This window comes from Tachypleus tridentatus, chromosome 13, assembly GCF_004210375.1.
Source record: "Tachypleus tridentatus isolate NWPU-2018 chromosome 13, ASM421037v1, whole genome shotgun sequence".
NCBI classification, from domain to species: Eukaryota; Metazoa; Arthropoda; class Merostomata; order Xiphosura; family Limulidae; genus Tachypleus; species Tachypleus tridentatus.
This window is the reverse complement of record NC_134837.1, coordinates 29,491,105-29,507,383: the sequence shown is the minus strand read 5'-3', so window position 1 is coordinate 29,507,383 and position 16,279 is coordinate 29,491,105. Positions and strand designations below refer to the sequence as shown.

Genomic DNA, 16,279 nt, shown 5'->3' with positions numbered 1-16,279 from the left:
AATTATATCTTGATAACTGCACAATGCATCTGAATTTATCTAAACTAGCCGAATTAAGGTTAGTAATTAAGGTAGTAATTAATTTTCCTTAAGGTAAGGAAAAGAAAAGGTACTGGTTAATTTGTATCAAGTGAGTAACAGTCTGTGTGAACTTATACAGAACACAGGTCGTTACATTCTGCAGAATCAGGGAGTCAGCAGTTTCTAGTTCATAACTCTCAATGTAAACCAGAACAACTATGTTGATTCCCTGGTCCTTATTTAACAAGGAATGCGAGATATAGTATAGACTATAGAGGAACATTACATTTTTCTATCCCTTTATTTAAAAAAGCGAGGTATTAACATTTTTGTTGTTTCTTGTAGTTCCTCTCTTAGACACAGAAATATGTTCAAGTAAGTTACAAGCTTTAAAGTTTTCCTATTTAGCAAACAGGAATTTATGAGAAGACCAAAACCCACTTATCTGGTTCTCTTACAGGAATAGCAGTGTTATATTAGCACATTCAGTTATACTTATCAGCAAATCAGATATTAGCTGTAAACGAACTTCTCCTTGGTCTACACGCCCTTTAGCAAGTTGATATTACAAGGACAAATCGCTATTTTTGTTAGTAACTTGAGAGTTTATTAGCGTATTTAAAGAAATATTTGTGTTTGTGAGGATAGAATTTTATTAAGTGTCCAAAAAGTTTAAGTATTACCGTGTAAAAGTCTGTTTTCAACCAAAAGTTTGAGGTGCAAGGCCACAATTTTTTATAAATAGGTAATTACATCTTTGAATATCTCAAAGGTTTAAAAATAATTAAAAAACTACCGTTTAAGTTGACATATATACATATTGTGTTGCAGCTCCTCCAAATTATCTAAGCAAAGGCACAGCATTCAGTTAAAGAGCAGTTTAACACTTTCCACTTATTTGGTGTTTTTCAGGAATGACCAGATTGCTGATATATTGTACATCGAATTAATCCGGAAAACCGCCAACATTCACATCAAATGAGAGAAAATGTCACTGCTTGCGTATTATAAGATTATTTACCCAGAGACGATATAGGGTTAAGTTAAGAACAGAATCCAAGAATGCCAGTACATGGGAACTTGTCACACTGGACAGTAGTCCTCTCCACAACCGAATTCATGAACCTTTCTTACTGCAATAACCAAAACTCGTGATCACAGTGAGAACATACATTTAACCACAAATATGCGTATACAAACACAATACTGAGAAATAGTAATAACTATATTCGAACAAATACTTTATTACCATTAGTTAATTAACGGCAACTCCCAAGCTTCTATTTGTAGACCTAAAAGTAGCCTGTTAAACAAACAAAAATAAAATGAAAACAACAAAAAACAAACAATTCAACTCCTTCGAGTTATTTAGGAGAAAATCTAATCGAGGCTTTAGTAAATATATTTTGTTTCGTATTGTTTGTTTTGAATTTCGCGCAAAGATACACGCGGGCTATCTGCACCAGCCGTCCCTTGTAAGACTAGAGGGAAGGCAGCTAGTAATCACCACTCTTTTACCAACTAATAGTGGGATTGATCGAAACTTTTTAACGTCCCCACGGTTAAAAGGGCGAGCATTTTGATGCGACGGGGATTCGAGCCCACGACCCTTAGATTACGACTCGAGCGCCTTAATCATAGAGCCCTGCCGGCCCTTTCCTTTCTCAATAAGTGCTTTTAAAATTAGCAAATGTCGATAGTTACACATGCTTTAAAAAAAGTTCAATGCATTCTATGCTAATACGACACACGGAAAACACCACTTCTAACGGCACAAGCAATTGAGAATGGCATGTTGGTCCATCACAGCTTAACCCCCGATTACTAAGTATACAGCTGGTTAGAGTGGATCGGATGTGAAACAAACGTCTTGCTGAAGGACATAACAACATAGAAAGGAGATTCTTGAATTCTCGACCTGTAACTACGAGTGCAAAGCAATACTCATCGAGATATGGTACTTCGTGCACATTTGGACGGACACAAATGATATTTATGGTCCAGGAGTTAGTGTACTTAATGTGATTTAAGGGTCTCGGGTTAGAATTCCCATCTCACCCAACTTTCTCACCTTTTTCAGTTATGATTTTACAGTCAATTTTATTATTCGTTAGTAAAAAGTAACCCAAGAGTTGGCGGTGAGAAGTAGCTGCCTTCCTCGAGCTTTTTCACTGCTAAATTGTGAACAAATACAGATACCACTGAAAGGAAATACAAACCAAACATTTTTGTCAGCGGAATAATAATAAAAACACTTAAAAACTTAGTTTTATATCGCAGATGCAATTATCTCCTGACCTATGTACCCAAATAACTTAATCCCGAAGTTCGTCGCTAGAAGCAGACAAGGGCGTTAAAAAGTTTACTTTTTAAGTGTTCAAAATTTAATTAACAGTAAAGAATACTAACGTGTGTTAACCGAAACACTTTGAAGCAAGTTTAGTACGTACTTTTACACGAAAAAGTATCAATTACATATCAGTGCTTTCAATAAAAAAAAACTATATAAAAAAGTAGCATTAATCGGTATATATATCCTTTTCAGAACAAAAATATTTGCTGTAATTCTTCTATTTTATAAGATGTGCTACATGTTTGTTTTTTTGATAAACTTAGTGGTTATTGACTAATAGGAATCAGAACCACACACTACCGGCACCTATTAAATTGTATATAAAATACAAAAATGTAGATTAAAAATAATCCTGTGACAACGTAGTACTATAAACGAGATTAATGGAAGTGAATAAATTAAAAATTCATAAGAATATTCGTTTCAACTTAATACTTTATATTTCTGTGCCTTTACAACTGTACAGCACTTTTAACTTCGATACATGTGAACTAAACATGACCCTTAGAATGTGTTTGTTTGTTTATACAAATATAACTACGTTATCGCGTTCCGAACACAAACATTTAGTTTTGGTGCTAAAAATATATCAAGAAACTTATAAAAAATAAAACTTAAAAAACGCTACATTATTTAATTATATCCGTTTATTTCAAGCCTACAGTCTCTAACAATCATATGAATTTCTTTGTTATTACGCATTCCGAATACTGCAGTAGGATTCGTGTTAAGTTTATATCTAACCTTCGTTATAACACGCGTCCTCATGTTATATTACGCGATTCACGTCTATAACACCTTGAGCTTAAAAACTGTAACAAAACATGCTGATAACTTTGGTTAAGAAAAAGTTGGATTGATTTTCCATAACATAAAAGCCTTATATTATTGAATATAAAATCTATGCAATTTTCCACCGTGATGTATTTATTACTTTTCTCATCGTTTAAATAAACTTTTTGCAACTAATGAAAAGGTTGTACCAAACAAGTTTTAACAACGAAACAACATGAAGGTTAATAATGAGTTAACCTCTAGTTCGAGTTGTGAAAACTAAGACGAAAAAAGAACGTACTTCACTGAAATGAAACCAAACATCATCATCAGGAAAAGTTTGGAGTTATCTGGAGAAGTAGTAGTTATGCAACTAAAAACAGAAACAAGGTTGCTTGGAACGGTGGTAATTAATAAGTATTAGCGTATAGCACGTAAAAACTGATGGGACAACTACACCATGCAACATATCCTGACCAAACACTTCATAGCTACCTGAATTTTTCGTAAACTTCGATGACCGAAGAAGGTCGAAACGTTGTTCGGTACTCAGCAGTGCTTTCTCTACTACTACCAGCCGTTTATTACATACAGAATTAAAACCATTGATAAAATTAATTCTTGGCGTATTCAGAGAAACCTATTGATAAAAACTCAGATTAACAACTTTTAATATATAAAAAAGCCAGTGCGTTTCGGTAACACAACGTTCCAACAATAGCTTTTTATGTCATTCTGCTTAGCAACAAAAGCATAACCCAATATTGTTGTTAATCTGTTCATTGAATGTGAAATGAAATATAAAGGTAACAAAACTAGAAAATATTTGATTTCTTAATTTAGAATCTCCGTTGACTAAAGACGTCTGTTTTTGTCTAAATAACGTTTATGATAAAACAGGAAATACCTAAATTCAGAAATGATTCAACATTGAATTGGTATTTTCAGTTTCATGATCAATTTCACCCACTTGGCTCCAAGCTAGGTGATCCTACAGTCTTTATTTTAGGTTTATACCAACTCTCACTACACTTTCAGGGTTTCACGTGGCTACCACTCACGACTCTCGTCACTAAAATCGTAATGGGCAGAGTTACTTAATATGGATGAATGCATTTTAGATTTTATGAGTCCTCCTATTTCAAGAAATCAAGCGTAACTTGTCGACACACACTGCCTTCTATATAGATTAGAACAAAACAGTAAGAAATATGAAAATAACAGAAGAGATGGGAGAAGCGAATGCTGATCAAAATAAATAATATACCAGTTGAAATAAGTTTTTAAAACATAAAAACAAAAATATGTTTTGTCAATGTGAGCAAATGTAAAACGTTCTACACACAATATTTTCTCAAACTCTCCTGTTCCTATGAAGTTGTCGTTTAATGATTATTACAAGTTCAACTTAAAAAAACAAAAACACAAGCAATGTACCAGCTTCATTTTTTTTTATTCTTCTTTTAAAGTCACCTCGAAAGTGAAGAACGAACAAAAGCAAAAATAAACAATAAATCCCACTGACACTTTGGGGACAAGAATTTTTTCATCAAACAAGTTTAATATATACGTGTGTGCGTGTGTATATATATATACAATTTTTATATATGTATTTATACACACACATACGCACAAGAACACAAGGTCGACTCTGAAATCACAGTACACCACAATATATGAATAGAAGGTGCCTAAGATAACGATGCCATAATTCATACTAAAATTCTTTTTATTCAAAAATTAGCTTGAAATGCCTCATGAAGAATCACTAAAGTGAAAAATCTCACGAGGAAACAGTTTTTGTAACTAGCAAAGAACCTCAAATTGAAGCTAAATATACGTAATGTGATACCTGTAGATCATGCACTTATTACATTTATCTATATCGTAACTTTTCAGATATTTAAATATTTTTATCATTCTAAACGACACTTGAAATTCAACCTCTGTGAGGCAAAGTTAAAAACAAACTAATTACGAATGTATGTTTATTCTTTAAGCACAGAAATGTTCTTGCATTTTTTTTGTAAATTCTTATAAGAAACCATATTTTCCCAAACAATGTAATAAAGAAAGGTAATACATGTATTCTGTCTGTTTAATAAGAGTGAAAAAAAAAATTAGCTATTCAGGCAACAAGTTTATTAAATCATGCCTTTTTTTTCACAAAACAACAATAACTTGATAAAAGTACAATAAGAAATTATCACACACTGCTAGATTAAGTGAACATTTACAAATCTTAGAAACTTCAGTTTCTCTCCAAAAGTTTTGTGCCAACGAACACCAATATGAAACATAACCTACCACACACTAGAATATGACATGACCAGTAATATTAAGGAAAAGCTATTCTACGCTACAAAATTTGGAGTTCAGCAATAAGTGATACACAAAAAAAAGACAAGGGCAACAAACGTTTCTTACAGCAAATAGGTACTCTAAAAATAAGGGGAGAACTTCAAAGTTTTATTTTTTCAATATTCCCAATATTTCTATTGGAGAAATAATGACCAGGCCAATAACAGTATTTCTTTTATCAGAGATAAAACTCATGTTACAGTGAACCATTAAGTCATTCTGATAATTTAATTTGGATTCCAGTAAGAATAATTTTGTTTTGTTCCTCCAGGTCCCTTCTGTTGACCCAGCCCTTGAGGACCTCCTCGCTGTGGACCCCCAGAAGGGGCTCCACCAGCTTGAGGAGAATCCTGTTGTATATGATGGTGGAGTAGAGTTGAATGGTGTTGTCCATGCGTCAATACTGGAATAAACGGAGTATATGGGGTTGAAGATGCTCCCATGAGACCAGGGTTCTGGGTTCCTGCTAAATTGAATGGTGGAGGAGTACCTGTGTGAAATCCTGGCTTGTCAAAAGTCTGAAATATCAATGAAACAAACCAACTTTAGGTAGGTATCCAACTTAAGAGAACATAACAAAAACCTCTTAGCTATTATCTTGATCATACGTGATTAAACCACAAATTTTTGTTTAATTTATAACACATGGACTACTAAGATCAGTGTTTCAAATGGTTCAGTCACAGTTTAGGTGATGAAAAACTAACATTTGTATTTACACACACACACAGTACTTGGATGTATACAAATAGTAAGTCCAATTAAACATTTGTCAAAAATTCATGAAAACTTTCTTAGCAGTTTAAATGTGAAAGTGGATTCACCTTTTTTTTTTTTGTGGAAACAGTTTTAGATATTGAAAAAATAAGCATACTGTATGAAGTAATTTCATTCAAACATACAACCTAAAAGTGGAATGTGTTTTTGAACTGAGTGTAGAATTTGGTGGAATGTGATTAGCAAAGAGAATGAAATTACAGCTTCTTCAAAATATCTAATCTGAACATTTACTATTATCTCCACATACCTTACACAGTCTAATAAATAGCTTGGTTGTTTGGTGTTTTATGGCACAAAGCAACTAGACTATTTGTGCCATACATCTGGTAAAAAGTTAAAATTAAAGTACTAAAATTCATAAAAAGAAATTTAAGGTACAACAAGTCAACGTTTAATTTGTGAATTAAAAAAATAGCATTAAATCCAATTTTTACATCTAGTCTATAGTGGTAAGAGAAAAACTACAGTAACACAAGTTGTAAAGGACTTTCTGTAGCATAATTGTAATTATCATAACTAGCCAAGATGACTAACAGTTAAGTTAAAACATCAGCACTAATCACCCCCGAAGCTGGCATTTCCAGTCCTGGTTTCGAGCTATTTGACATTATGGCCACTTTCAGAAAGTAAAGTAAACAAGTTTTAAAAGACTTGTAGCAAAATTTTAATTATTATAACTCTCAAGGATGACTAACAGGTAATTAAGACAGTAGCGTTAATCATCTGAAGTTGTCCTTTCCAGTCCTGGTTTTGAGTTACTTAATGTTATGGTCAGTTTCTAATTTCAAATTGAACTATATGAACTGTGATTTTTAAAAGGGAGCCACATTAAAAAGGTGTAAAGTATATATTAAAAACTTAAATGGCATTAAAAAGATCAATGATCTTTAAAAACACTAAAAACGTTTCTAAGATAAACAGTGTCACCATTACCAATAACATTGTATAACGTTATGGGCAAACCTTGGGACAGAACATGTTTAAAATGGAGCCGTCGTTGAGAGTTATAATGATGGCAAGAAAGTAAAATGTGGCTTATTGTGACCTAAGTGTTACACAGACAATACACATTGGCACATCAGTCACAGATAACAGAAAATTATGAGTTAAAACACTGTGGCCAACGTGTAGTCTAGTTAGAACTTTCTCTTTCCGATCCTTACAGAAGCAAGATGGCCAAATTCCAATAGAGGGTTTTATTTGGAAAAGTTTGTTTTCACGTTGCTCACTCCAAGTTGACTGCCAATCAGCACAGAGCTGAACACTGAATACAGAACCATAGTCCACGTATGGAACAGGTACATTAGTGATAGTGCCAGAGCAGACAGGTATAGTTGTGGTGTTGGCAAGCTCATTCCCACAATTACCAAAGTGGCCTGATATCCAGAAAAACTGGATAGAAGTAGATATTAAAAAGAAATGGGCCAGTCAGTTTTGAATATCGGAAAGAATTAATGTGAAGCAATTCCACGGCCAGTAAAGAACTAAGTGAGTCAGCATAAATAGTGCAATTTGAGTACTGCTTAGCTTTTATGTGATCCAGGGCAAGAGAAATGGCATACAGTTCAGCAGTGAACAGAGAAGCTGTAGAGGGGATTCTGCACGCAACCACCAAACCATAACAAACCATGGCAGAGCCCACACAGTCACATGATTTGGAACCATCTGTATAAATAGGAATGAATGGATGGATGGTTTGAAAGGTGTTCAGGAAAAAGTGGACAGTACTTCCAATCAGGAGTGTCTGCTTTTCTCAGATGACTTAAAAGATAGGTCACATTTGGGAACTATAATAAGCCATGGTGTAATGGGCTGATCAGTGGATACAGCAATGTTATCCAAGGACAGACCAAATTCATCCAATTGTGCCTGGATATGAAGACCAAAAGGAGCAAGGGCAGAGTGTCTGTTCTGAAAATGCATGGCCCACCACGGAAGAAAAACATTGCCCCCACTGCAACAAGCACAAGTTAAGGAATGGTGATATGAGATCTTCTAGTGACTGAACCACTGACATTAGAAACAACTGAAAGGGTATGGAATGTATGAATGTACCTTGCTATTGAGATAACCTGCCTTGATGGTGGCAGGTGGATACAGTGACATAAATGTCAGAATGAGGACACTGGTCGGCATCATATTTCCATTTATGTGAGTGGAGATAAGCCTCACTGCAGAAACTCCTTGGGTGGAGAAACCAGCAAGAATCTCTGACAGGGAGATGTTCTTGAAATCCCTCTCAACAAATATCTCCTTGTCACAAATTCAAAGTAGCATGAGACATAACCTCAATAAGTATATCTGCAACTGCCTTTGAATGCAAGAGGAGTTCACTGTGTTGATATGTGGATGTTCCCACAAATATGTCACCAGAGCAAAGGTTCTTTACTGACTTTGGAGAGCCAGCAAGTCCCTCTAGTCCCTTCTGAATGTAAAAGGAAGACATTTACCCTAAAGGTTTGTCTGAAAGAGAATGTAGTTTTAGAAAACTAGGTACAGGCATTACAGATGTTGAAGACTGCTGCTCAAAATCTTCAAGATGTGGTCATTTACCTATGGACTGTTTTTCTTTCTTTTTTACTATTTAAGTTTTTATTTAGAGGATCCATAATAAAAAAAAGAATATTTCAGTGCCCACTGACCCCACCCACCATGGAGCCCCATGAGGGGATGTACTACAATGCCAAACAAGGACACTGCAGCAACCCAGGGTTTCATAAGCACTATACCCAAACACCAGCCCAGATACAATGTCCACAACACCTATTGAGAACACCCATCCCTCGTACTTGGTTAACCATAGCCCAAGTGGACCAGCTGACTGACCATAGGGGCCACCCCAAGGCAGCCTGTCTACAGGAATTCAAGGCCAAAGCGGTGTTTAGGGTTGGACCCCACAACCATCAGGATCCTTTCCTCCCTTTTACAGGTCACCATGCATGGCAAACATGTGGGTGGATGTTTAGATGCTGAGATGCCAGAGGATGTACAGGAATTCACACTGAGGGGCTATAAATAGCAACTGATATATTTTCACACTAAATGTCGGTGGATTCACTGAAGTTACATAAGTTTAATCTACTAGAAAAAATAATTAAACAAGAGTTCTGAAACTGACTCACCAAGCCTCGCCTGTACATTATATAATACATATATGTTCCCTTATTGTAATAAAAAGGAACAGCACACAAGTTTGTCTCTCAGCAGAATTACTGTCTGTTACGTGTGAGATTATCTTTTATATATCATTTTGCATTAATGTCTTAACAGAAAAAATCTGAACTTGTTTCCAGGTTAGTAGCATATAGGATTGAGGTTCAAACAAGAGAATGTGATTTAAGTGAGCTTCCTTATGAGAACTGGAGAAAGTCTCACAAATTACCTTGTTTCTAATACTGAAAGTGGACTATTCCTACTCATACAAAAAAACAGAAAAATAACATACAAATGAACAGAGGAAACAGACTAGACTAATTATGTAGATAAAGAATCACAATAAGAAACAACTGAATTTGAATAAACAAACAACATACTAAGCCTGTGGAAGTTGTTACTACTTACTGCTAGTAAAAATGTAGATATAAATGAACATGTTAATAATATTTAGTAGTAAAAATCACAGATTGATTGGTATGGTTTCTGAGTGTGTAAATATTTACGTATGTAATATCTTCTTCCTGCAGCACTTTTGGAGGCAGGGTGATTGTAATGTTTTGGAGGGTTTACTTTTTTTCCCATGGCTTAAATAAGACTATGTTAAGCAATCCTTTTAATGATCCCTAACAAGATCTATTTATACTATAATTATTTTCTAAAATGAAATTTAGATATTTTTATTTATGGTGAGATACTGCAGAACAATATCACAAAAATGTAAAGATTTATGTTTGTTGATTGTTTTCACAGGTTTATTCTCAGTGCTTAAACAGTAACTGTAGAAACATACATATACTTGGTTACTTTAAACTGCATAACTTGATCCATCAAAATCATTGATCAAAGAATAAAACCTTGTTTTATGAAAGTGAATATTTAACATGATGGAAGAATAACAAAACAAAATTAAAACAAGATACTGACCCTTAGAAGTGCATAATTAAATTTTGGGCGAGTTCACAGAAAGTATCAATTATCCATAAAAATGAAATTTAGAATTTGACTATTTTTGTGCTTTTTTAATGTTAAAAATCCACTAACTGCACTTTCTTTTGGTGGTGTATGCACACACAGTACTAAGGTAGGAAATTCAAGAACATGAGAGTATTGTTGCATTATGAAGAGTTTTTGTGACACCATGGGGTAGAAACTGTTTGCAGCACCAATGACTATAAATGTCAAGTCAGATAAATCTGATTACAGCTTCCAAATGGTTAAACAAAAAGGTAACACTGAAACAGTGATAGTAAATAATCAATAATTTTATCTTGAATATCAGGTATCAAACTCCTAAGAGAAAATAAAAAAAGCAAACCTATTAAATTGGCAACAAAATTAGTTTCAAATTCATTAAAATTATCACAAAAGCTCTAAAAATTAATATAAAAAACAATAAGAAGAGAGAACAGTTTTTACACAAATGTTAATTGTTTTCAATTGTATATTGAGCCAAAAGATTAATAATTTATTGTTTAGTGTTGACTCTGAATGAGATGTTCAGACATAAATACATAAAGATGTAATGGCAATAGAACCATGGTAGTCTGTAATGTACAGCAGGAAGTGTTAAAAGAACCACAAAGAGAATCATCTTCTACATTCAAAATAAACTTGAATCAAAAAGAGAGTTACCTTCGCTAGCTGGGCATGAGTCTTGTTGTACATTGAGGCACCAATGTCTGCTGCAGGTCCTGTACCAGCTACTAGCAACCCCATGAAAGAAGAGTTAATAAGTATTTACACCTTTCACACAAACATACTTGGACAGACAAAAACAAAACAGATACAAAACAAATTAATGTTTTTTTTTTATTATATTTATTGCTACAATAACGTAAAAAAAGTTATGTTTCAAACACTGGAGTGTTAGAGATAAAAGAACTCCTGTAAACTTCAGAGACAAGTTCTTTACTAAAACACCTTTCTGCAGATAAATATTCTCCTGACTATACCATTTTATGTTTTAGAAATTGTGTTTTATAACTGTATGATAGTTCTTTCAATATTTTATTATATTTTACTACATGTGAGATTATTCGTTATTCAATTCTGGGTAAAAGTTAAATTAATATTTTTGGCCAAAATAATAACATTTTTACTTTTTTGAGATCTTATCACACCTACTTTCAAGTAAATACAACAAAATATTGAGAAGAGAACTTACACGACCCTGTTACACCTTTTCCCTGACCTTGAGAACCAGCACCGTAAGCACTCTTCGAGTAATCTTGTGTCTGGTTCAAACTGTCATAGGCTAAAATAGAAACATTCGAGTCAGCATCACAATAACATTTCATCACACGGTCACAACAAGAGATGACAGCTTAGGAACAAAAAAATTTATTTAAACACTTTTTTTATTGATGTATAAATATTTTTAAATGATGTCTTTCAAAATGCGTGTTCCAGAATGCTGAACTTCCATTCCCAGTTCAAGTACACAGATTAAATATCTATGTATTAAATTACCTATTCCCTTCAAAAATTAAACATCACAAGATCTATACTAAACAACTTGATATCCAAGTAAAATGTTTTGTTTTTTTTTACAAATCTTAACCACATACATTGTCATCATAAAATGAAATAAAAGATATCAAGCAGTTTATTTTCAGTAAAAACAAATCTACAAATCTGGTAAGGCTTAGTGACAGTCTAAACTCAACATTAACAGTGGTTGATAACATGCAAGCTACATAGAATTTTTACTAGGATGAACTAGAACAGTTGAAGGCTTAATAATACAGCACTTTCCACACCTTGGCAGCACTGGACAGAGAAACAAATATTGGTAGGAATTCAGTGATGTCAAGAAAACCCACTTGTAGAGAAATATATATGTAAAAACGGCTATATTTATGGTGTGAGAGAGTCAGTTTTGCATAGGTAGGAATAAAGTGTTTGTGAAATTTTGTTGGGTTTTCTCATTTTTAATAGTATTTTGTTTTGTTGCGTTTCGTGTCTTTGTTAGATTTGTGTGTATAGGTTTAAATTTGTTCGTGTCCGACAGGATGTTCTTCATTTTTTGGATGTATTCATTCGTGTTCATTATGACTCTCCCCTGCCTCCTGCAGTATGTTACAGGAGAAAATTTTGATAACTTGTTAATGTTCTAAAGTACAGTATTTCTACATGGTCTATAACAGTGAAAGTTTTAAAAACAATAAATGTTGTAAACAAAAAACACCTTAAACTGTGTAAAACATTTACAAATATTTTAAATGTGAATCACAGTACAAATGGCTATAACTGATGCTTACAGGAAGAAAATATTGTAAGCAAAGACTCAGTAGTGTTGCTAAACTACAATAACTTGTAACCAGAAATTTTCTTATCTTCAAATACAGAGATGCTGGATAAATCTTTCATTATTAGTAATGACAAGAAACCCACTTGAAGTAAAAATGTTTCTCAAGATAGCTGGTATGGGTGTTTAAACTTATTAAAACAGAGAACAACGTTTCGACCTTTGTAGGCTACCTTCAGGTTAGAGTTTGAAACTGACCATTGTCAACAGTGGCAACAGTCAGTTTCAAACACTTTCACTTGAAGATGACCTATGAAGATCAAAATGTTCTCCAGAGATGCCAACTATTTCAAATGACTGAGCATAATGATTGTAGACAGAGCCCTTTATCATTTGAGGCTACTAGGCCTGACCAATGTCTCTAAGCTGTTCATTATTATTAAATTATTATTTATTACTGCTATAGATTGCTCATTCATAACTGTGTTTTGCGTATTTAATAAAATTTTAAAAAATTCTTTTTAAATTCTTTATATTCTGAATTCTTACTCAAATATCGTTATCTGCATAGTTTTTGTCTTCGCCTCAGCCTTTTGTTGGTGAGATGCCGATTTTGTATGTCTGGAACAACTGTTTATCCTGCCATGTGCCACAGAAATATCGATGTGTCAAACTGTACAAAACGCATGACTGTCACTGACTTTTGATGCAATGACCAGATATTTTGCACTATACTCTTTCCTAAATTTTTCATTCACAGTTTTAGTCCTTTTAAATTTGCCAGAAAAAAGACAATCTAGTGAACGAGGCATTTTTTTTCCCATCTTGTGAACAATCGCATTGGTGTTTGTATGCCGCTTAGAAAATGAGAAATACCCATCTATGCGAGCATTGATTGGCTGTCGAGCACTGATGACGTAACTATGGATTTCCCCACGTACCCAGTATGGAGAAGCACCTCACTCAAACTGTTGGTAGACGTCGGAGATACAAATATTTTTTATTATTTCAAGCACAAACACGATTATTGCAAGTAGCCATTTGGACTAGGTCTTTTATTTATTATCAAAAGTTATTTGTATCTCACTAGAAATTTTCTTTTCACCTCTTTCAAGCCCTGGGGGAAGAATTTATCACTTTATTGTATAGGCCTATGTAATATACAATTTGGGAGTTGCAACAAGTCGTAATATTTGTCTGTATGAGCGTATAGTCATAATATATACACCAAAATTGTAATGATTATGCTCAAATCATAATGGTTGGCATCTCTGTACTCTAATTAATCTTTAAAGAAATTTCAATTGCAAAAATAACATTACCATCAGACTTGCCAATGGAAATTAAAGGAACTAAAATATCAGTTCATGAAATACAGGAATTTCAAAAAGATTCTTTACTGCTCAGCTGTCATAACCTTGCAATGCAAAAATACAAATGGTTCTTTCTTAGGGCAACAAAATGGTTTCTATAAATTTACATAAAGAGATACTTACAAAACAATAGCTTTTCATAAAAGACATCTAAAACACTAACCTGAAGTGTACGACAAAGAACCGTAGGCTGCAGCTTTCTGAAACTGAGTGTTAGTGGATACACCATGAGCATTAGTAGCAGGTGGAACCTTAAGAAACAAACAAACATCTGTTGAATGTTGAAGGAGACAATTTCATTTCACAGATTCTCATTGTTATAAACTAGTCCCTAACTGTGTATGTAACATGAATACACACAGATTATAATTATTATTGTACAAAGTTCAATAATGTTTTTACATTGAAGAGAGCTAGCAATTTGAGATCTTTCAAATGAAATATTTTCACAAATAAAGCTTAGTTGGGTGAAATGGATCACAATAAGAAAAATAAATCACTTAACTGAAAATATTACAAATAACTTACAACTGAATGAACCTAACTACTAAAGTGAAACAAATTATTGATCTTTACTATATAAGAGGGTAAATGATTACAAAAAGCTTAAAACATCAACAAAACACTGATGTATGTATGGTACAGTTGAGTAAATCTATGAATAAATTATCCTTACTTGGATAAAAGGAGTTCCATACTGATGCATGCTGCCTGGCATCATTCCTGGAAAATAATAACCATAACCAGGGGGCAGTGCAGCAGGGTTTAAGAATGGATGCCCATGGGTCTGTGTTGTTGCCTGGCCTTGAGATAAAGTTGTAGCCACTGCTGAGCCATCAGGATCTCCCCGGCTAAACTTTCCATCAGCTCCTGGATGAAAAGTATAATTAGAAAATGCCAAACCTTCAGATTTTAGAACAACAACTTACTCTGAAACTACTAGTTTTTAATATATGCACATATTATCAACAGCTTCAATTTTTATGTATAGTTTATCCAAAATGGTTGGTTGGTTTTATTTAAAAAAAAAAAAAAATGAAACATGTTTAACATTCCTTAGGGCTAATACTAAACAAACTAATTATAAATGGATTTATAAAATCCCAAACCTAAGGAACCTGATTAGGAAAATTAAAACATTAACTGAGTGATTACAATAGAACTTGTTGCTGTTATACCAAATGTAATATGACAGAATAGATACACTTACATGTAATGAGTTAAGTTCTACCACTACACACTCAAGCTACTAAATTCATACTCTAATATTTCCAATAAGAAGATTAATACAGCAGTATCAGGAATGTTCATTCCAATAAATTATTACTCGTTCACTTTTTTTTTTTTTAAAGCAATTCCTTGAAAGGTACAGGCCAAATATTCAAAAACACACTGGTATGAAGTACTTTTACGTGACTATTTAAAATATTTTTACAAGTCAGTGAAGTTCACGAAAGCCAACTAGATGTAAAATGTTAAGAACTTAATTGGCATTATAAATGTACTTGATTAAATGTAATAAATGGACTTTAAAAAGAAGGTACAATCTTTTTTAAAAACGTGGAACAGAGCTCAATTTAAATTTATATAGATGCACTAATCATTTTACAATTAAAATCCTTAGTATTTGCATGTTCTCAAAAATATTTTGTACTGACAACAATGAGCAATGTTTTACTTGTTTTAGTTTTTGGAGACAATGTGTGCAAATATTCAAGACCAAAGACATGCAATGAAGTTCATAAATATTTTTATAGAAGTACAATACCAAAACAATGGATGAACCAAATTAATATTGAACCCTGTTTTTTTTTAATGCTATAAATATGATTGCAGAACAATGTTAACTACTTTCAAATTTCACACAGGAGGAAAAACATGCATGACAGAATGTTAGGAAGTTATAAATGTTCAACAAGCCCACACTTCTATGTGTACATGAAATCTTGCACAAGTCTTTCAATCCACAGAAATAAACGTTCTGTTTACATTAAAAACACATCTCTTCACTGTGACAAGTTTTTAACAAACATAATTGTGTTCACCCCTTTCTCAATTTCTGGACCTTTTCCAGTTTAAATATGCCTGTATATGCTGCACTGTCAAGTTCCACATTCCATCCTTTCAAACTAATTGTGTACACCCCTTTGTGAACATCTGCACCAACCATGTTAAACTTACCTGTGTATTCTACACAGCCAAATCCTGGATCTA

The 16,279-nt window shown here is 33.4% G+C and overlaps 1 protein-coding gene across 1 annotated transcript in view; it reads right to left on the bottom strand.

Annotated features, from left to right (window-relative positions):
* Positions 1-4,582: 4,582 nt before the first annotated feature.
* The window catches only part of LOC143236096 (ubiquitin-associated protein 2-like), a 57,506-nt gene continuing 45,809 nt past the window's right edge, over positions 4,583-16,279 (bottom strand). The window contains exons 22-26 of the mRNA XM_076474366.1: positions 14,742-14,935; positions 14,229-14,316; positions 11,610-11,699; positions 11,078-11,148; positions 4,583-6,027 (exon numbers count right to left, since the gene is read on the bottom strand). Coding sequence (XP_076330481.1) covers positions 5,737-6,027; positions 11,078-11,148; positions 11,610-11,699; positions 14,229-14,316; positions 14,742-14,935 — 734 coding nt within the window. The 3' untranslated portion in view covers positions 4,583-5,736. The remainder of the gene's footprint in view (positions 6,028-11,077; positions 11,149-11,609; positions 11,700-14,228; positions 14,317-14,741; positions 14,936-16,279) is intronic.